At 34.0% G+C, this 22,299-nt stretch overlaps 1 protein-coding gene across 2 annotated transcripts in view; it reads left to right on the top strand.

Annotated features, from left to right (window-relative positions):
- Positions 1-16,162: 16,162 nt before the first annotated feature.
- Positions 16,163-22,299, top strand: part of LOC141449290 (uncharacterized) — a 59,064-nt gene continuing 52,927 nt past the window's right edge. Inside the window, exon 1 of one of the 2 annotated variants that reach the window (XM_074118554.1) lies at positions 16,163-16,416. In XM_074118554.1, coding sequence (XP_073974655.1) covers positions 16,366-16,416 — 51 coding nt within the window. In that variant the 5' untranslated portion in view covers positions 16,163-16,365. The remainder of the gene's footprint in view (positions 16,417-22,299) is intronic. The other variant, XM_074118555.1, reaches the window with a different exon arrangement.

The following is a 22,299-nucleotide window of genomic DNA, read 5'->3' as shown; positions in this document are numbered from 1 at the left end:
GTTCACTGAACTCACCGTATTTCTACATTGGTCTTGTTGTTTCATGGAAGCTTTACTAGACACAAGGTTTTACGATGTCCACCTAAATTTGTTAGTAACAAAGAAAAAATTATCTCTTTTTTATTAAACATATAAAGCCTTGTAGATAATAAACTAGCAACGCTTTTCCATAATAATTGATAATTTAGAAATTATTTAGAAGATCTAAAATTATTAGAGTTGATTAGTAAGGAGCAAAATGGATTAGCGAGATTCTCTCAGACGCTACCTACGATCCTAGCTAATCTCTTGATTAGCGCAGCGCAGTGGTCCATATTCTTTTGTTTGAATTGAATCTTTACAGCTTCATGTACTAAAGAGTCGAAACTAGACACAAAAATAGAGAAAGAGTACATAAAAAAGTTGTATAGTAAATACAAAATAGTAAATAAACTAATTTTACACTTGATACTTTCAGCAGCATTGAAACATTGGAGTAGGTAATATAAAATGTATTAAATTCTGCCAGACCTCAGTCAGTCGAAAATCTGCAAATAATTACTTGATATTTAATTAAAACTGCATCATTTTTTGCACTATTAATTTATTACTTCAAATGGCAAGCAGACATTACTCGTATTACTCTCTGAACAAAAGTTTTTGTTTTTTAATTTAAAGGCCATTGAAGTATTGAAGCGTTGCTTGTGAAGAGAGAACATTGTCCGAGGGCCGGGAATGCTCTAAAAAGCTTTAAAAAGTGTTTTAAGTTTAAAAAAAATAACAATAATAACTTTGCTATCGACATATTTGGTTTGTCTAGCAATACTTAAGTTTCTATTCTTGCTCAGGAATCGCTCATCTCTACTTAAGAAGAGATATAATCGAAAATATAAAAGAATTTACCAAAATTATATTTTGTTTATTATGTCAGGAATGAATATGATAGTGCTTTATTTTTCCATGTAAGTTCCAAATGAAAGATAGGTACAAGCAAAACTTTCAAGGTTAAAACTGTATGACACGTTTATGATCGTTAATAAATACATTAATTTACAAAAAGAGGACAAATGCTTTAAACATATTTTAGATATACTACTTGTTGATAAAGGTTTTCAATTTAACTTTTTGTACCGCAGGCCGCGGGTAGCATTGGCTTGATCTAATACCTGCCAGTGATTCTCAATCTAGCACAACAAGTTAAGAAAGCTGAATCTTTAACAAGAGGAAGTACGAGTAATACTAATCCTACATTTCTCTTAACGGGTGAAAATCTAAAACCAGAGAAGGATAAACAAAGAAACCCATGATATTGGAGACAAAGACAAAGATATTTTTTTCATTAATTTCAAATCTAAAGAAACTTTTATTCTTGTTAATAAAAATTTCTTGAGTAAAACACCAAAAAGGACCAGTTTATGGTAGATTGTTCTAAAAGAACAATGAAACCTTCCAATTGTGTACATTAGCCTGGTGACCTACTATTCTGTGCTGATTCCATTAATATTTGTTTATTACATAATAAAGGAACAAGACATTGAGCAATGCGACTGTGACAATTCGCACCGTCTACTTTTAAGGAACTCCTCTGCGCCATTTCAAGTACTTTAATTATTTAATAAGAATTTCTTCAGCTTCCCAATGATTATAAAAATTTATTTGCTTTGTAAGCATAACTTTGATGTTATAAAATTGATTCATTAAAATGTTTCATGTACATCAATATGAGCGAGGCCTCCTCTTTTGCCATGGACCACTTTTGGAATTTGAAAGGAAGAATCGGCCGGAAACACACAAACGCGACTTTCTATTAAGGCGATTCTGATTCAACTTAGTTAACGAATTATCTTTACAATTAGAATCTTACTGAACAAGCACAGGAGTAATCAATCATTTAATTGTATATTTTTAACCATCTATTAGGGCGGCTGTTGAGTATAGGTGATTAAAAAGCACGGATTTGTAAATGGGAGTTCCACAGTTCGAATTCTGTGTTTAGCTACTTTTTATTTTTAGATAAAATGTTAAATTAAGAGCTTACGCCTCCGTCAACAATACCCAATTGGTAGTTGAACTTTAGGGCTCGCCTCAAAATGTAGGCGATTACTTTTCTTATAATATGAATATATTATAGAGAATTGTTCATCGTTTTTGTTGAGTGATTCATTATTCCTGAAGGAAGATAGAATATTGCTAATTTCAATCTCCACCTAAGGACAAGGACATCTTCAGGGAAATTAGCAATATTCTTTCTTCCCTTTGAATAAATATTTAGTTACATATGAGCCGTTTATTTTGAAAGTGGCATAAGTCACTCATATTATTGTATACTGTTTTAGCTAATTGGATTATTGTTATGTTTTCCTAATGAGTAAATGGTAACAATTAAAATTGTACAAGTTCAATATGGAGTTACATCATAGTTGACAGTACATTCCTTTCTTACTATTTCGAATGACGTTCACTTCTGATTGTTGCAGTAAAGCTAGAACCTAGAATGATGATTCAAATTTGAACCTAGTTCTATCCCTTAAGGAAGATAATTTGAAGAATTTGATAATCATCAAAGGAAGATTGTTAACATCCAATGTAATCAATAAAGACTTTGCTGATTTCTCGTCTTCCTGTTGGTTTTACATTACTTATTTACATCATTAAAAAATAGTAATCAAAATAAATATTGACGAGTGTGACCTTCCAACTGCATAGCACTATTTAAGAGCTAATTCTTCCCTTCCAGATTGCGACTAACTTGGAACCTACATATTAGAGATAAGAACTAAATCAATGGTATGTGCTCTCAAGATTATTGGCCAGATATTTCGCTCTAGATTAAACAGTAATGTTCTTATTCAAGTTACAAATTGAAATCTTTGTTGTCTGAAAGCAATTACACTTCAATTACTCTTCTGGAGAAGTGGCTCTCTTTTCATAATGTGGCATGCAATGCTGTAAGCAGTGAGGTAAGCATCTAAGTGCACAATGAAGCACATCATTGTTTTTATTTAACACAAACTTTAAAGACTGCACCGCCACTATCAGCTCTTATGAAATATCGAGGGAATTTAGAATTTCAGCAGCAACAGTGGGGCCAAAATCTATAATGATAGGACAAAAAATATTGGGAAAGAAATCATTTAAAATCTATTGAAATTATTCAAGAAATTGAAGTAGAGAGTGTGGCGACGATTAGTTCAAAAATTTTACGAGAAAGTATCATTTAAATTTCGGGTTGTTGCTTCAGGAATTAAGAAATTAAAAAGTAAAAAATTCAAGCTCGAGAGAAGCAGTCCCACTAAGACGGAAGTTTTTATTTCTACGGGAATTTATTTGACCAAATTATCAATGATTTCCGTACAATGTAGCAAGCAGAACGTGCAAGTGGTGCATTGAAAAGGGCAGCATAAATTTATTTGGACAGGGATTGGTAAAAAAAAAGCCTTCGTGTGCGTTAATAAGGAGAATTAAAAAGAAATTGTAAAGTCTTAATTACGTTCTCCTAATGTGAAAACTAGAATTATAACCAAAGACTTTCAGATGTGTTTGATGAATCCATTAACTTCATTTAGAACCAGTTGCTCCCGCATGCGGATGCGATATTATGCTTTATCTTGAGGCAGTTTATTCCAAACCCTAAGAAAATCAGATTAAATTTCGATTACTGAGGCAGCGCATATAATTAATGTGGACTTGTATCATTTCCTGTGGTGTTAACGTCACTGTTTGGGTGTAAATACAGCAAACAAAAAATGTTGGTAATGCAAATTACTTTTTAGCTAATTTTTTTTACTATGTTAAAGATGTTAAATATGATTTTCTATACATTTCGTTCAAAATGCCTACAGTACTTAAGGACGATAAAATAAAATCTGATACTATTTACTGGATTTGTATTGATGACGCACACCCAATAAAGAATGTGATTAATTTGGCCTTATTTAAAATAACTTTTGAAGGTTTGATACGCATTAACTAGGGTTGTTTACGTGGTGCTTATATCGATTAAATAAACGAACTGTTTCAGGAAACTAGGAACTGAACTAGAAACGTTTCAGGCAAATTTAATGAAGTATCTTGTTGCTGCCTGAGGCAAGTTAAACTCTTAATGATAAGGTTTCGCTCCCTGATTTAATATAACTACGGTTACATATATACCATCCAAGGTACATTAACATGGAGTATTTACTGTAAACATTCAGTGGTTAGCTGGAAGGAAGTTTTTACTCGTTACTGTTCCCTAATTAGCTAGTGTTTTGTGATAATAAACACTAGATGAAAACAGTTTTTGTCCCAAAAATTACAACGTGCTCTCTGCTCTTATCACGAGCTTTTTTTATTTAATGTGATAAATCTATGGTGATCAAAATTTAGAGGGGAACAGACCCTTCCAATAACTTTTATTATTTTATTTGGTAACACTCGCTTTAGTAGCAATTGAACCATTGCGGTACTACATCTTCAACAGAGTAACTTAAGTAACTGGAAGTCATTGGAGAAAGAAATGAAGTCTCTAATGGATCTAGATTCAATTCGTTTCAGAAAGCTTTGTCTATCTGGGGAAGCTAAGCAGACAGTCGAAAAAACTTCGCTAAAGGGGATCTGGAGGCTGACAAAGTTCAGCGGAACCTTGGAGTCTGCATATTATAACAAATCAAAGCATTTATTTTATGTGAAAGAATAAGGAGTGATTGATGGGTGTAACCAATCAAGAAATTAAGAACTAAAATGGCGCCTGAAAAACTACGCGTTACTATAGTTTCCTCAATGTAAAGATCAATAAGTCTGTTGGAAGATGAAGGTAATACTTAAAAGGCTCAACATGTGATTATGAGCAATAAAGAGGATTTAGTGCTCTGACTTCATGTTCAAAAGGTTTAGTACAACCACCACTGCAGATGAAAAGGCAACTGAGGTTTGGAAAAATTGTATTGATTTGATTGGAGGGACTCACGGCAGAAATTGTAGACCTGCTAGGACCGTTTGGTGGCAGTGGTTTGCAAGAAGTAAATTAGATTTTAATATGGAATCGATCAGTTGAGATAAGTTCACTTTGTTAATGATACATAGTTTACCGCGATGTAGTTACATGTCAAGTGATGCATCCTCTAGTTCTAGACTCTATAAAAGAAGATTATATTCTGCTGATAGACTTGTCGGTAACTGGAATAATTCCGTGAGCCCTACTGGAGAGCGTTAAGAACCTAGGCATAAGGACAATACCTTTATATCCCAATAATTCTAATACAGATATCAGCCTAAATAAACTCCTGCAGAATGAAAGTGTCTCACCAGTAAGAACAAGAGCCTCACAATGCATACCAGCGGAAACCTGAGATTGTTTAAAAATAATAAGAGAATGCAATCAAAGATTTGCAAAATTATTTATTTCTTTTCAGAGCAATTAGTTACAAAAAAAAATATATCAAATTCCTGCCAGTTAGCTAACTACACTGACGAAGTAAGTTTTAGCTTCAAGAAATTCAACTATGGTGGATCCTAAATCTGAAAAAAACTATTTCTATCCCCGTTTTATACATTTTTTATTATATATTTAAAATGATTTTTTTTCCCCAATATAAAAGAAGTGTGTATTTGAAATGAAAATACTACTTTTCAAAATAACCATCGCGGAGTGTAACATTCCCGACTATGGATATTGCGCTGTGAAACTATTTTCTTGGCACGCAGTCTAACTGTTTTACTGCTCATTTTATTGGGCAACTGATAATAATAATCTATTTTTGAACTCTGGCATTCTTTTTAGTATGCTCAAATTTAGCAAGTTAATGTCTTTGAATCTAGTTAATTTCAAATTTGGAAAAGAAGCATAGAATTCACCTTTTGTTTGTGTTTTCCACCCAACTTTTAAGCTCGTGGGAATGTTTTTAAATTTAGCTTTCAATTTAGCTTTAATGATAATTATTATTTATAGAGAGCTTAGCTTCTATTTTTACCAATCTCCCTAATTACCGAATTAAGTTTTTTTCACACCATTAGGCATGCGGTCTCTTCAGAAGTGCTGGAGATGTACAGCTCCTTAAAAGAGGAAGGTGATGGGGGTTACATGTATTAAATACATTTTCTGCTTAATTTCGTCAGCAAAGTTCTTCGTGGGTTGTAAGATCAAAAGTGTCGTCAGCAAAGAAAGAGATGGTTTAGAATTGGGCCTTACTTATTCCACGGAAGACATTCAGATTTCCACAGGATGTCATTATTGGTAAGCAACATGCAGGTTTTCTCCAATCTAATTTCAAATAAAATAATCCTGTCTTAAATATTTCAGTTTCTACTTACATTCTTAGTCTGTTTTAAATAATTGTAAATAAAAAATTATTAACTTTATGATAAAATGTTTTGAAAGTATTTCGTAACCCAAATTTTGCCCATGTGTTCTCTTTAGGGAACTTTCAGACTAGCTCTTCGAGCTCTTTTAACTTCGAGCGGATTTAACTTGTTTATTTAAGCCAAGCTTGCTTTACTAATCTAAGTCTTCGGAGTAATACCACTGGGGACAAATATGGACCACTCGTTATCTCACTACAGCATCGAATATCAGTGAAACATCGAAATGTAGATAAGAAGTGTATTGACCTTGCATAAATATTTTGCCAAAGTTTTTCATAAATATCAATTACAAATTAAATGTGATAAATTGTGCACTCAACAATCTGGATGTGTACTTCAGCAGCAGAGTCGTCCGACCTTGGTAGGAAAATTGATGTGAAGAAGTAAATTCTCCTTCAATAGCACTTAGCAAATATGGCAAGAAGATGCTCCTAAAAAAGTAAAATAAATAACAGTACGAAAACTGCAACAGCCCAAATGAAACTTCTTATTTAAAATAAGCAAGTTCGGAAGAATAATCATCCTCTGTTAAGAGAAGGAAGGTGTAATAATGAAACTTTATTCGAGGATTTTCATAAAAAGAAACTGAAACAATTAGATCGACTATCACTTTTCAAAGAAGGCTTTCCACACACTCCAGAAAAACACTAGGAATAACTAAAATTAAAAGAAAATTGGTGATGAAACTGCAGACTTGGCAGGGTTTGATTAAATTTATTGCTACACTTTATATCTAAAAGAGCAAAGCCAGTCATTCAGTCTTCACAGAACTAAATCTTTTCAATAAGCCGCCAGAGAGATGTTAGTCGAATTGGTAGCGCGGTGTAAGCCGCAGGCTCCTTACCCCAAGTTTTCCTCTTACCGGAAGGTTCTCTGTCGCTCATCAGCCGGTAATGGAAAGAGTTGTCCATTGGGGGAGAGAATACCGTCTGGGGCCATCAGCTCCATGCGCAATAATCTTGGATGTTGAAGCTGTTTAAATTACAAAATAACAAAAGTAATCCAGAGTTTTCAACAAAGTAAATAAAATTACGAGGATACTGAAATATTCTTCAAAACGCTCTTTTACGAACTTGAAGATCTGTAAAGTACCATCCTAATCTAAATCTCAACTTAATTAGAAAATATGAATAAAAAGTGTAAAAGTTTAATTAGTTTTTATCTAATAGTGAATGTAATGCCCAGATATAGACAAAGTTTTGTACATCTTGAGCTTTTCGATGCAGATATTCTTCCAATTTAATGTGTAAATAGTTGAAAATAACTCAACTAACCATTGGTTGCAGCACCTTTCAGTCGCTGCTATTTAAATTTTATTTGAGTTTATTTCATCAGGATTTTAAAGCGTTAAAAGACAATAAAATTAAGCAATGCCTTAAAGTATGAGTAAAATTTCAGGATCTTTAGAAGCTGAATAAAGTTTAAGGGTTTAGGCTGAGCTAAATAATGGAATAACAATTATAACAACAAAATCAAAGTGTTAAGAAAAATATAAAAATTTAGAATAAAAAAAAAAATGAATGATCGTAATGTTAATTTTATGATGTAGACATGTGGGCAAGGTAATTGTATCAGACGTGAATAATGGCGAGAGTGACCATACCAGCGATCATTGTTTACCAGCGAACACACTTGCGTCTCTTTATGGGCTGCATGCACCACCGTCCATAACTGGCAGCAATGAAATTCTTCTACCTGCCGGCTTCCCTCCGTGCCCTCCAGTTGGCTGTGTCTCTTTTATTCTTCTAGCTGGCTGGAACTGGCGTGACCAATGATTAAACAGACGCGTTGCGTTGCTTTCTGTCGAATCCTCTTCAACACCATCTTGTATAACAAATATTATATTTTGTTTTATTCTATATTTCTTCAAGTTTGCTTTATATAGTTTGAAATACAAATACAATGAATTCCAAAGGCAGTAATTTTAACCATTTGTTCCAATTAAGAAGTTTTAAAAACAGACGTTTCAGCAGGCAGAAAGTAAGATTACTCTCTCAATCATGTTCTTTGGGTTGGAATACGTATGTTATAAGCTTAGTACTGCAATTGAACTTATCCAATCTGAGGAGGATTGCGAATGCAGGACAAACGAAATTTTAGCCAGAAAATTGTTTGGAAAAGAATTTGGAAAGAAAGTGAAGCGAGGAATAGAATGTAAGATCTGTTGGAGTGTTTGGAGTGTTCTGTTGGAAAAAGAATCGTCGAAGATGTTCGTTTTGGAGTTCCGTAAAGTTCAAGTAATAAGAGAACGTATAGATTTTATTTTTTTTGGTTTCTTAATTTTTAAAATATCTTTATTTGGCAGTCAGTTCGGCCTTAAAAAATAAATAAAGCACTTAAAATACAGTTTAATAATGTATGACTAATTAAATAATTACGTTTTGTGTTACGTCTTTGTAATCGTCTTGGATACAGTCTGTCTGTTTTTGTCCGAGACTGAGATATGACAGCTTCTGTAATTTTCTGTAGTTTGTTGTTGATTTATAAACCTGAGAGTTATCTTGTCTACGAAGGCCTTACTTAAACAGTATTCTTTTGTCAACTCTATGATCACGAGTTAGTGTAAAAGTAATCGGGAGACCATTATCCCTGCTCCTATTTCTTTATGCAGCGTGGATTCTTTATTTTGAGTTTATTAGCACAGAAACTTATTTGCGGTAAGTTAAGTTAGAGAAACTGCCGACTCAATACGTGAAGAATAAAGTGCAGAGTCTGTAGACATTACGTGAAGGTCGAGGGGGCTGTAAAATACCCTACTGCAAACAATCATACTGTTGCATTGTATTAACCCTATAAAACTGAGAATGAACTTTTCTTCAGTTGAAAATCATGCACAAGGATCTCATAGAAGTCACAGTTTTCACTGACATTTGAAAGGAAAAGCTGTCTTAATACTTCATATTCCTCTGATTCCACTTTCTTCAAACGTCTGCAGTTTCCCATTAAGGTTTCATCGCCATGACCATCAATAAAGAACTGGGAAAGTAGCAAGTTATGATCATAGAGAAAAAGCCAGGAATGTTATTTACAGGAAGATTGAGTGCACTTCATCTGAAAGACGCATTGCAAGTCTAAGTTATCAGCCTGATATCTTGTCCTAACAGCCATGGTTGGCGGTCGGTTCAAAGGACTTTAATAATTTTTCCTTTATCTCACTGAATATACCTTTACCATTATTGCTAATTTAACAATGACTCCTCAGCCCATTATCCCAGTATCCTATCGACGCTGTAGGACAGAGGTGGAGCAGTGGATTTTGAAGGAACATCGGAAATGGTGGAGATCCCAAGTAGACTGCCGTCAGGCTAAGGAAATTCTTGGCCTGTCGAAAGCGGCTGTTGTTGGCTTTAGCAGGTCCTGGATCCGCCAATTGGTTCAGGTGTTGAGTGGACATGCGAATTTAGCGTACCATCTTTTCAAATGCGGCCTTATCCAGTCGCCAATCTTCGCGGTGGCTGTGGTGAGTCCAATGAGACTGTGCGGCACTTTAATCTAACGATAATTAATAAGTTTATTCAGTGCACTGGGCGATTGAGTCGCCATGCTACCAGTGTCCTGTTGCTACTTTATTAGTTTACTGTACTGTTATCCGGCAATTTTAAGCCGGATTTGCTGGTCTTGAAGCCCCAGTATCTCTCATGTGATGAGGGGTGGACGGGGAACAATGGGCACTTCGGATTGCCTGCGTTCCTTCCCCTTTTTGGTGGAACTGCCCTTTTTAATACAATCTGCAATATCTAATTAAAGCTTTTTCATAGAACCAATATGCGCCGCATTAGTAGAATTCCTACATATTTTTGTAGAAAATTTTAATGCTTGTAAGAGTAATCAAAATACTAAATTTTCATTCAGACATTACGTCCAAATACACATCATTATTTGCTGTGATTTTCAGTTCCATATTTATTTTTTTGCCCAATTTTTTTTTTGAAAGCCTAATATCACTTTATTACGAGTTTAATAGCACAACCAACAAAGTGAAAAATGTACCAATATATCCTAACGTTATTCTCTGTCATTTCCAAAAAAAAATTGCATCAATTACAAAAATGGTTAAAAACTTTTAGATTAAGTAAAATAAATGCTATGACCTTAAAGAGCTCCAATAATCAGAGAACTATTAAACTCTGCAATGACAAGAAAATAGACTAGACCGAGCTCTGTAAGACCGAGAGCAAACACTGAAGTTATGTTAGGTGTAGCAAACAGTTTGCCAGTGGTTGACTAAGATTAGCTACTTTGCAGACAAATGTGGGTTTTGTGCTAATGTAGGCATTTCGGAGTAATCCCTAAGAAATGGCTTAATCCCTAAAGAAATGTATTTCTAGTTAAACTCTGAGAGGCAAACTGTTATTTGGCGTTCACCATTTACTTGAATTTTATTTATTCCCAAGGATTCCGCTATTGTAGAAGACGCTACTAACTCTATGGCCACTAAGAGTGACCGCACACTGCGGATTTTCCAGAGATTTTGATCGTTATCGGACTATGACACCAATTTTCTACCGACTAAATAGTTTGGGGTGCAAACTGTCCTGTATTCAAGTCAAACAGAGAGCTTTGAAAAGATTTGTTGCGTCATGACACTCACACTACTTTCTCTTAATACAATTTTAAGATTCTAACTTTTGGTTGGAACACTCAGTTTTAACATTTTAATGTTTGTAAACCTTGCATTAAACCGAAATGGTATTTTAGAGGGAATTATATCCACAGCGGCTTTAATAGACTTGTCCAAGTAAAACTTTACCAATCTTGAAGGGAATCAGGTTTAAAGAACATAGTGGGGACCGTTTTTTTTTTTAAAAAAAACATTCAATAAAGAGGTTCTTCCAGTTGACGTTCCTTCCGGTCTCATGGTAACACCCAAACGAAATATAAAGTTTAAACTTCCTTCAACTGTTTGTTTGAGAGTTACTTGTCAAAATGCACACACAGACCTACGGACCATTATCCAAAACCAACTTTTTCGTATTCATAGAATTTCAAAACTGATATTTCTAATGAAAATTTGATATTGATAATTTGAAACGAAAGCAATTCTTTTCTTATCGATAGTTACCTAAGTTTGACTTTCGTTTGTAGCGGAGGTTGGATGTGCAGCTTTAGGCTGGAAACATAGTGGCGCGGCGAGCAAAGCGGCGATGATAGCTGCTTCAAATCAAAGAGAGCGACGAGCAGCGAGCAAAGATTCGCATGCACATAGTGACGAATTTAGTCGCGTTCTCCTTTTGACAAAACAAGATGGAGGAACTATTTTTATATGAAAATTCTTCGTTGAAACTTTGGTATTAACAGCAGCTTAGTAGTAGGAGCTGCAGTGTACATGACATAAATAAGTCTAGAAATGAACTTGGTGAATTTCATCACTTGTACCAACAACTTCGGGAGCATCCTGGCAAGTTTCATGCGTATTTTCGAATGTCTTTATCAACATTTGATTAAATACTAGCCCAATGTAACCCCATTAAACAAAATCAAATTTTATTGTTTTTGAGTAATACAACTCATAACAAGAGTTAGGCACAATATAGAAAAATTAACTATGTAGGTTATTAACTAAATACAAATCTGTGTAACCCCATTAATCCTAGCAGTTACTTTAAGATAAGAAAATCAAAATAAATAAAAATAAAATAGAAATATATGCAGATAAAAAGAAATTAGTCAATTAAAAAAACACAATAATTTTATTAAATCACTACACCATGATTTTTCGTAAATTAATGTTGTTCATCTGAAAAACTGGAGTAGTACGACGCTACAGAAGAAGGATTGGAGAATTCGTCCTGATCAGAAGTAGTAGGACGTGAAAATGTAATTTAATTTTGCCTAGTATTTAGATGAAAGTTAGCATTAAGGGATTGAGAACCAAATTAAATGTAGCAAAAATTACCTGAATTCTCCATTAACTACTAATTGTTAATTAATTTAAAGTATTAATTATTAAAAACTATTGTAGCTTCACAAATACTATGGCCCCACAGAGGTTTCTTTAAACAAACTAAACCAATAATGTATCAATATCCATAACCTTTGAAAAATAACCTTTACAAATTGAGCGCGATGAGAGCGAAGAAATCAAACATGTCATAACGCTTTGCTCCACTCTCTGTAGATAGCGTTGCTCTATCTTCGCTTTGCTCGCCACTATGCGCGGTCCCATATGTTTACCTGTGTTTGATTTCGCCGCTTTGCTCTTCGCTATCATCGCCGCTTTGCTCGCCGCTCCACTATGTTTCCAGCCTTACGGAGAATGGTGTCGATGTTCCCAAAATTTACTATAATTTGTGCCACAACAAGGAAATCGATGCAAAAACAAAAAAAAAAACAAGAATTTCAGGTTCGTTCCTTATTTATGTGACAGTCGAACGATTGGAAAAATTTCTACTTAAAAATCTATAACGTAAATTGCTAGAGCACCTCAAAAACTAGATAAAATATATTTTCTTGTTCTTAAAATTACAGAAGAAATTTTGGTTACGTCTAAAAAAGACGGTGCCGTTTGTAATAATGGCTAGTTAGTCGGTGGACGCGTTCCTGCAACACTTTCGGCCAACTAATTCGTCCAAAATAAATTGTCTTTTATTAAATAGTTTAGTCGGGCAACATTCAATCGACCAGAAGTGTTCACTTCTGTAGTGTCTCCAACTATACAAACCAACTAAACTGTGTAGTGTGCCGCCTTGTAACACACTATATAGCTGGCTAACCTTGGAGAAAGCCAACACAAAATTGTTCGATCAAAACATTTTTAAAGGTTATGTGCCTAAAATGTTTTATATTACTGTTTATAGGTGGTCGTTTTTGTCAAGTTCATCACGGAAAATTCACCGCACGTGACGTAAAATTATAACATTTAAAAAACTGAAAAAAAAAAATCATCAGGATAAAATCTAAAGGAAGGAAATAGAAGCGATAAGTGTTATTCTATTGTTAGTGCCTGATTCTACTATTAATAGAGATCAATATCTTTGAACACATGGGGCAAACTGATGCAGGCCATGCTGAAACAATGCACTTCCAATCGTTATTACTTCAGAATGCTGTCAAGAAAAGGACGTAGGATTTCTTTTGCACAATTTAATGCACGTTACTATTATTTATTTATACTTTAATTGTTCTCACAGCATTATTTATGTACCAAATGATCCAGTTCCAAAATATAAAATAAATCTTGTGAAATTATATACTTACATATATACACAATACATATACTTGGAAGTACGATACAAAAATGCAGTACTCAAAATCACACGATATACAAGAAATTAAATGTATTTTAGTTTTAAATGAAAATATAGTACAAAATTAAGTGATGACAAATAGTTGATTTTTACTTGTACTTTTAAGTCCAGCTACCCAAATTGAAAAGGTCGAGATCGAAGGGGTTGATTTCACGTTCATTCTGCAGACAGATGAGTAAATGTTATTTGGATCTGGAATAAGATAAGTGAAAATGAGGAATATTTATATTGTTCTATGAAGGAACACTGAAGGTGGTAAAGAAAAGAAATCGGTGACTATCGATATGGTAAGATGACTGGATATCAGAGGAGTTCTAACTAGAGAATTGTGCTGAAGGCATTAAGAATGTAAATTACAAAAGTAGCGAGATTACGTAGAATATATCCCATCATCTGCAAGTCTTCTGCTTTGTAAATACGCTCTTTAAAACAAGTTTCCGGTAAAAACTAGTTACACCAAAATGATCTCTTTTTCATTCTATACACTCCATTGAGAAAGACTATAGATTAGACTAATCTATAACTTCCGTTTAACACAACGTTGCGAATAGTTGGACATAAATTAATATTCAAAATTCCCTGGAAAATTAATTAATACAATGTCTGGAGTGGATATTCTCAAAAATTCGAAATGAATCGCGTATTATTGAATTTTGTATCAACCTGCAGTAATTGTTGAGGTCGAGTTTCATGGAGTCTTAGGAAATATTTTAATCTTAAAATGTTCATAAACAGTAGTTAATATTAAACTAAAATAGGATTTATTTCTTTGCAAAAAATTTTTCTGTTGTTTTCATTTTCAAGTTTTGTACTTAACCTTCTGCCACAGCCAGCTTCTGAAGCACAAGGCTTTGATAACACTTTGATAACCTAAACATTTTAGCTGGAAATAGCCATCTCTGTGGCACGCTTCCATCCCTTTATTGGAATTCATTTATTGATAGCGTTTCGAGTTTGAAAACATTTAGTCCCGTAAGATTCCTTCCGCCCGGAGCGAATTCATTAAGATTGCACACTTACAGAACCTATCGACTCTTTGTTTTTTTTTAATATTTAAAATTCCATTAAAATAAAAATTATGTTTAAAACAGAGACATTTTTGTTGTGCGTAAAACTTAAATACTAACAATGATCCACATTCCCGGCACTGGAACTGAGCTTTGAGGATTTCCTTTAAATGCGGAAGTAAATGTTGAAAGATGCCAATATCCCTGACTAAGTGACTGGGATCCAGAAGCCACTTCTTAGTGGCTTCTTAGTTTGTCCTGATTCTGAAGTCTTCCTCTGTCCTCACAGGTCCAAATATTCTCCTTAACATTTACCTTTCTCACCTGCGTATTCTTTGCTCATCTGCTCATGTCAAAACCCACGTTTCTGAGCCATAGGTGGCAATAGGCCTCAGCACTGTCTTAAGAAGCCTTATTTTTGCTGCTCTTGACACATTTATACTTTAAAACACCGCTTGAAGAGCCCATAAGCAACTATTTCCAGCAGCCATTCGTCCAACAATATCTTCTGTTACATCGTTTTTAGAGGTTAACACTGAACCCAAATATTTGAAATTCCCTACTCCTTCAAAGGTATATTCCCCCACCCGTAGGTTCCGATATATCCTTCTCTTTCTTATCACAACCAAATATTTCGTTTTCTGGCAGTTAACCACCAATCCAAACTCTTTGGCCGCTGCCTCCATTTCCAAGAATGTCGCCTTTAGCTCTGTTTGAGATATTGCCAATAAAGCCACGTCATCAGCACAGGCTAACACCTGCACCATCCTAGCGCACAAATTCCCACCTAGATTGACTGATAGCCTTCTCATAATCGCCTCTAAGTCAATATTAAATAAGATTGGTGACATCGGTTCCCCTTGCCTTGAGGCCCGTGTTGATCTCGAATTCCCTAGAAGTTTTGCCTTGGACCATGGCTTTACCACAGCTTCCCCTCAAGCACGTAGCCACCAGTCTAATTAGTTCCTAATTAGATTTTAACAATGTGGATTGTTAAGGCTTTTGGGGGGCATGAGGGTGTGACCGTTCACTGGGACCTTAGGTTCTATTGTAACCTCCTTATTATTGGTGTTTCTTGCCGCTCCAGTCACAGGAAGAAAGAAATCCCAGGATCTGAGAGGGTTCCAGGGAGATATGTCTTCCTCCAGTTATCTGTCCGTTGGTAACATTCTTATCGAATGTGTAAATTGCCGCTACTATCGCTGGGCGTACAAACAGGTCGCCAATTAACTGTTGGGTTATCCCAGAGTGTTTTCTATAAAAAGTGTAAATTTTCCATAATTTCTTTTATTGATTAAAAATAATAATAAAATTTTGTCAAATGAAATAATTAAATAGTTTTTATTATTATTGAATATAACAAATATTGTAGTTATGCGCAATGAATTTTCTAGACAATACGCCTCATGTAAGGGAGTGTGCCCCTATGTCCCCTTAAAAGATGATTACACCGCCATGGGGTTAGCATATACTGAGAGGGGAACAGAACTGGGCCAATGAGAATGTTAAACCGCCTCCCAGAGTTTGCGGCTCGCCACCAATAGGGGCGGTGGACGGGCGTGGCTAGTGGTTCCCCTCTCAGATAATGCTATTTACTCTGTTTAGTTTCAGTCTGTCAGGGTGGTTTCGGCGCGTAATAGTAGTGTATTCTATTTTAGCTGCGCGTGTCCTACGATCTATTAGAGGGAAGTAGAGGACCGGAATAAGCCGAAATGTTCCCTACTTCTTAAATCAGTGGTTTCACTAAATTCGGAAGTAAAACAGTAAAGTAGGAAAATAAAAACAAATTTATGTACTCACTGTCAGGACCCAGGATGGTATCCCACCTCATTGACCAGTCAGTAAGTAACCTTAAAACTAATATGAGTAGTTATCTTCTTTCCATAAAGTGATGGACAATAATTTCAAGCCTACGCTGAGCCGGCAGCGTTGAAACTTATAATAAATTTATATATAAAATTCATTCATTCTTATTCGCAATCAACGCGAATCTTATTCGCGTTCACTTTTTATAGAAATCTCTAGGTGTCCATGATGTTTAGGTCATCCATTTTGCATCAGACTTCCATTTCAGAATGTTGGCCTATTGCAATACAGACGATCAATTGGTTTAGATCTAACCATGGATTCGCCCTAAACCCTATTTCTGAGTCAATTTACACACACTAATTAATAAATCAAACTAACTTTGGGCCCTTTCAAACTGAATACTAGGACAAGATGATCCACTTTGCTCTTCAATTTTATGCATATTTTAAAGGCGATTGCAAAAATACTTTTATGGGATACCAGAGGGAGAAATTGTACCCAACCTGGAAAGTCCTGTAACTACCAAATCAGCGCATTTTTTTCCCTTGTTGAGAAATTTGATTTAATTCAATTTAAAACTTTTTCCGATTATCTGAGTCACATTATGCGCTCTTTCCAGATGTCTTAATGATGTGCGTGCCTCTTTCTTGAGGCCGTGAAGCAAGTCTAATTCTTTAGTCATCTTCAGAGATAATAATTATTTCCCAATGTTAAGAAGCACCTAATTGTTTCTAGATTTTAAAGATTTGAACTGAAATAAATATTTCCTACAAATTAAATTATATCTAAGAAAACAATGAACAAAAGTTTTTATTAAATTCAACACGAATTCATTAATTTTTTTTCTAAATCCATTTAGAATTATAATATTCTGAGTTACTACATGGTATTGTACATGAGGAACTTAGAACTCCCTTTTTAGTCCTGTCAAACGTTTAGGTAACAAATAGAGTCCCACGTTTTCTTAAATATTAGAGATTCAACAAGAGGAATATGATCCCATTATTGTTGTCTTCAACCTTTTTTAGTGCTTTCAAATCCTCCAAATACAATATTAGTTGAAGATAGTTGGTAATGAATTACGATAGAACAAAATAGTTAAAAAAAAATCACTTGAACTAAACGCAGCAATTTTTGGCGAAACAATTACTTTATAATAAGTCAATTTTAAAAGTGCTCTTCAATAAAATATTTATAATCAATTGATAAAAACTGACTTAAGTGTTATAAACGTAGATTGCAAATTTTGCTTAATAAACTAAACCAATTATTAAGTGGGCCAAGACATCCTTAGTTAACAATTGAAGGTTTCTGTTAAATTACAGACAATTTTATTACCATTATGTAAACAGGTGTAAAAAATAAATCGAAATCTTCAAATTAAAAAATAAAATCAATTTTATCTTAAATGTATTGTTAAAATATTACTTTAAATACAGAATTTATTATTTATTTATTTTTTTAGTATTTAAGGTGGGCATGCCAAAAATAAAATTTGGAATTATTAAATATTGAACAAATAAAATATTTATAAATATGCTGATTGTTTGATAACAAAATTTGTGTTTTTCAATGTTGACACCATCATTAACTACATTTTTTTTAAAAATTTGAAGAAGCATACGTATTTTATTTTAACACAATAATTAGGATGCAGTCAGGCAACTCTTCGACTGCATCACTCACACAGTAATTGATTTGAGTTTATTCTCTGTAGAAATTAACTTTTTGATCATGCGGATTTAACTAAACATCAGGTGCCTCAGACGATGGCGGCTGGTTAACATGCTGAACTGAAGATGAAAGATTGGCACATAAATAACAGTTTCAGAGCTCACGGTGACATTCCAAATTACCCTTTGTAGTTGTAAGAAATGGATTTTTTGGAAGTGATAGAGGAGAAAATTGCTATTTTAGACCAGCTGTTTACCTTCCTTCTATTTCTTTCGAGTTATGGATGGTATTTCCCAGTTTCATCAAAATTTATCATTGCTTGATGAATTGCAGACAGAGATACAAACCTTAAGATTCTGCCAAATATCTTACATTGGTTCTTTTTTCTCCCAGAGCGACCGTCGTCCTTCTGCACCATCAAAAGAAATTATTACCAATATTACTTGCTCTTATACCTCTATCAAGAAATTTTGCGATTATGCGGTTTTCCGATTATGAGATTATCCGGAAATTATTAAGTTTGAGATCCCATTAGCCTGGGAAAGAGGTTTTTCAAGTTAAATTGTTATCTCAGTCTGCGTTTGTGTCAAAAAGAAAACTGACAGAAAGTTCACATTTGATATTTTGAATCTGCATCGATATGGGATCCATGAATTAGTTTAATTTATTGAATCGATTTTTTAGTTTTTTGGAATTTATCGAACACTTTTCTTTAGAATTCACATTATACTCATTGCCCAAAGCAGATATATAACTGTTTATTTCAAACATTTGCCCAAGAAGATGCATCTTATGACAGTTCTTGCCGAGAAATGCGTTTAAGCTTTCCTCTAAAATGTTTTTAAAGTTAAATATTAAATAAATAAGTGAAATTCTAAACTTGAAAAGATCTTTGATTTGGTTAGATACGCAATGGTGGATGATACCGCTGATTTTATCGCTAAGAAGCGATATTGCGATTGGGCAGATGACTGGGCCATCTTACAGAATAGTGATTTGTCACTACACCAAATAGTTTAGAGAAAAATGTGTTTACGTAAATTGCGGTGAGAGAGACATCTGAGTATTTCAAACTAAAGTTAATTAAAAAGTTAAGGAAATAAAGTAATTTTACTACAGAATTTAACATAATGTAAAATAAAAACAAAAACCAAACCTTTAAGAAATCGGTCCTAGAACAGAAAAATCTACTGTTGAATGTCTACTGAACAAAATGGATGTCTACTGCTTTTCATTCTTATGCTGAAGAAGTTGAGAAGGTTTTGTGATTAGAGTAGTGTGAAAAATACTTATGTTTCAACAAAAATCCACTGTAGCACAATGAAGGGGTGCAATGTAAGTAAGGGCTTGTTTTGGCTTAGGGTTCGACTCTTTGGTGAAGTGCCCAGATTCCTAAATCTAATTAAAAAGACAGGGCTTTAGGAGCTTTCACTTATTTAACTGTTATTAACTAGTGGGTGGCACAACTGATACTCGGGGATGGAATCTCATCCAACTAGTAGCAAGTTCAGAGTTTTTATGTTTTATTATGTAGAGAAATATTTATCCAATTGTAGTTTTAAAAAATAAAAAACTATATATGTTTCGGTAGAGAATGAAATCTCGCCATTTTGTTTATTGCCTAGTTACTTTATAAAATTTAACAAATTGCTTAAAGTGCTGGTTATTGCGTCTATTATTCCACTAGAATTAACATAATGCGGCTTATTTTGTATGTCTAAGTATAAAGTATGCCTAAGTAATGCCTGAATTTCTTACAATAAGCGAGGAAGGAGTGTAGGCATTTTGTGGTACTTTTTTGCATAGTGTTTGAAGATGCGTTAAATTAGAGGTATTTCTTCGATCAGTTTAAGGTCAATGATATTCCCAGACCGGCGAACTGATCAAGAAACTTTACAGAATTATTTGAGGATGGGGTTTGCGATAAGAACGTTTTGAGGCTTAACAAACACTACAGATTCCAAAAAGTGTGATGAAAGTAAGCGGATATTTTTTAAGCCAAGAGGAAACATAATCATCTCAGTGGCTTAGATTTAGTTTCATTTTTGATAAGCATATGAGATCGTCAACCGAAAGTTGTTTCAAGATCAGGCTTATCAGCTAGGTTCGTGATGACGATGTTATTTATTATCAGTTCTTAAACTGATTGCCTTCTTTTTTTTAAGATAAATTTGGGTTTTTAGAGAAAACTGAAACTTGCCGCCACAGATATTTTCAGAGAAAGATACATTTTTTAATTGAAATTTAAATGAATCACCAATCAACTTAAAAAATCTTCAAAATAGTCTTAAAACAATCAATTCCATTTCTTCCCAGAGTCAATTTTATTATTCATTCCCAATACATTTCTCAATTACATGGGATCATAAAATGGTTTAATGAATTGTTTTTTTGAGGACAATACTGAAAGAAAGGTCAAAATTTGATTGCTCCACTTCTTCGAAATCTCCCATCTATAATCAAAATTAAAACAATTATCTGAAGGAATTAAAAAAATCAAAGAAACGAACAAGTTTTGTCCCATTAACTACACTGCACAAGGGATGCTTTCTACGTGCATCTTATTCATCTTATTTTAAGTTGCATAAATTAAGTTTATAGAGCAATTTATTTGATTAATATTGAATTTATTCATTGACTTATATTGCAAAAATTGACTTTTTATCATTGTCATATTAATTATTTTACGAAAACAATTTTTAGAGGAACGAAAATTCTTCCAAAATTGCCAAATTAATTTATATTTATTTTTTTTTACATTTTCTTAAATCAAGTTGAATTAATCGTTTAATGAGAAATGATTAATACAATGTCGTAATGACATCATTCGAGATTGTTTCGTTATTTGATAGATGACGTTTTCATTATATCTGTTAAACCGGCTCAGTGTCTGAGAGTCCTGAATTCCAGATGCAGTTACCAATGGTAGCTGTTTCTTTGTATTGTAACGTCATAATTCTAAGTAGTTTGAATTTTTTGTCTCTATTTTTTTGTGCACATTTGCTGCAAGTGCATCTTTACAAAAAGAAACTTTTCAACTTGGGAATTGCTATAATTTGTGAAATTGTGGATCAGAAAATTCCTCCTTTTGCCAAGAGGAGGTTACTCTTCTAAGTATCTCAACCCCTCGTACTTCCATTTGTCATTTTCGTCCCAGATTTCATATTGGATATTTCCATCCAACCAACTCATGCCTCTTGAAGAAGAGATTATATACCGCTAACTTTGTTCCTTACTCCGATCTAATCCATTCCGCTCGCATTTTTTCAGCAAATTTCTAGTGCACTTGAGAAATGGATACTCCTTGAGAAAATGACTACAACTTTCAATCTCCTGCAGCCTGGATCTTCAAGCTCCGATTGTTCGAACACTTCTTTGACAAATGTTTAACCCAAATTTAATATAATCTATAAAATCGATGACTACTGCGTATTAGGCTCACTTGGTAGAAGCTTAGGTTAACTTGTAGGTAGAAGGTACATCTTGGAGCATTCACATCAAATATCGTACGATTCAAACCTGTTTATTTTTATTTATTTATTTATTTTTTGTGGAATTCCCTTTAATTTTTAAGACTTGGATGAACATTCCAAGAAAAGCTACACACAGACTCAGCAAGCTAATGTTATAACAAGAGATTATGACCGAATAGTACATCTGTACCTATACCTAAAAAGAGTGGTTCGAAATTTGTAAACTACTGTTGTGTTCGCTGCCAACCACAGATCAACAACGGCGGTCCACCGTTCAGTTGAAATGCCGATATTCCAATACGCAGGCCTACTTACATATTCAGTTATATTTAACGCTTTATTCCACCAATTAAGTACTGAATAAAAATGAAGGATTTCTGACTGCATCTTACTACTTTTTCATTAAAACCATTTAACTCGGGACTAGAATTCGCAAATTTAAAAGCGACAGAAAAGCCATGGACGATCAATAAATTCTAACAGACTTAACCAATACTTTATTTTGCAGCTGTTAAAATATCCTGTTCCAAATATTCCAAAAATATCCCAGGCAAGAATTTAATCCCGGTCGGATATAACATCATTTCGCTATCACTCCTATGCGTTCATCGCAATCCTCTAATTGCTCAAACTAACAAATTTGTCGCTTTGATAATCCCACCGTCCAGACGGATTTATTCGACGCCTGAGGTCATGTTTGAGCTATTTGGAAGGCTACCAATAAGCACTGGCTCGTCTTTTATCTAAGTCGGCCATTTATATTTACTA

This window comes from Rhodnius prolixus, unplaced genomic scaffold, assembly GCF_049639745.1.
Source record: "Rhodnius prolixus isolate KJV_2025 unplaced genomic scaffold, Rpr scaffold_2, whole genome shotgun sequence".
Lineage (NCBI taxonomy): Eukaryota > Metazoa > Arthropoda > Insecta > Hemiptera > Reduviidae > Rhodnius > Rhodnius prolixus.
Note: the sequence above shows the minus strand (reverse complement) of the source record. Positions and strands in the feature narration are given on the sequence as shown.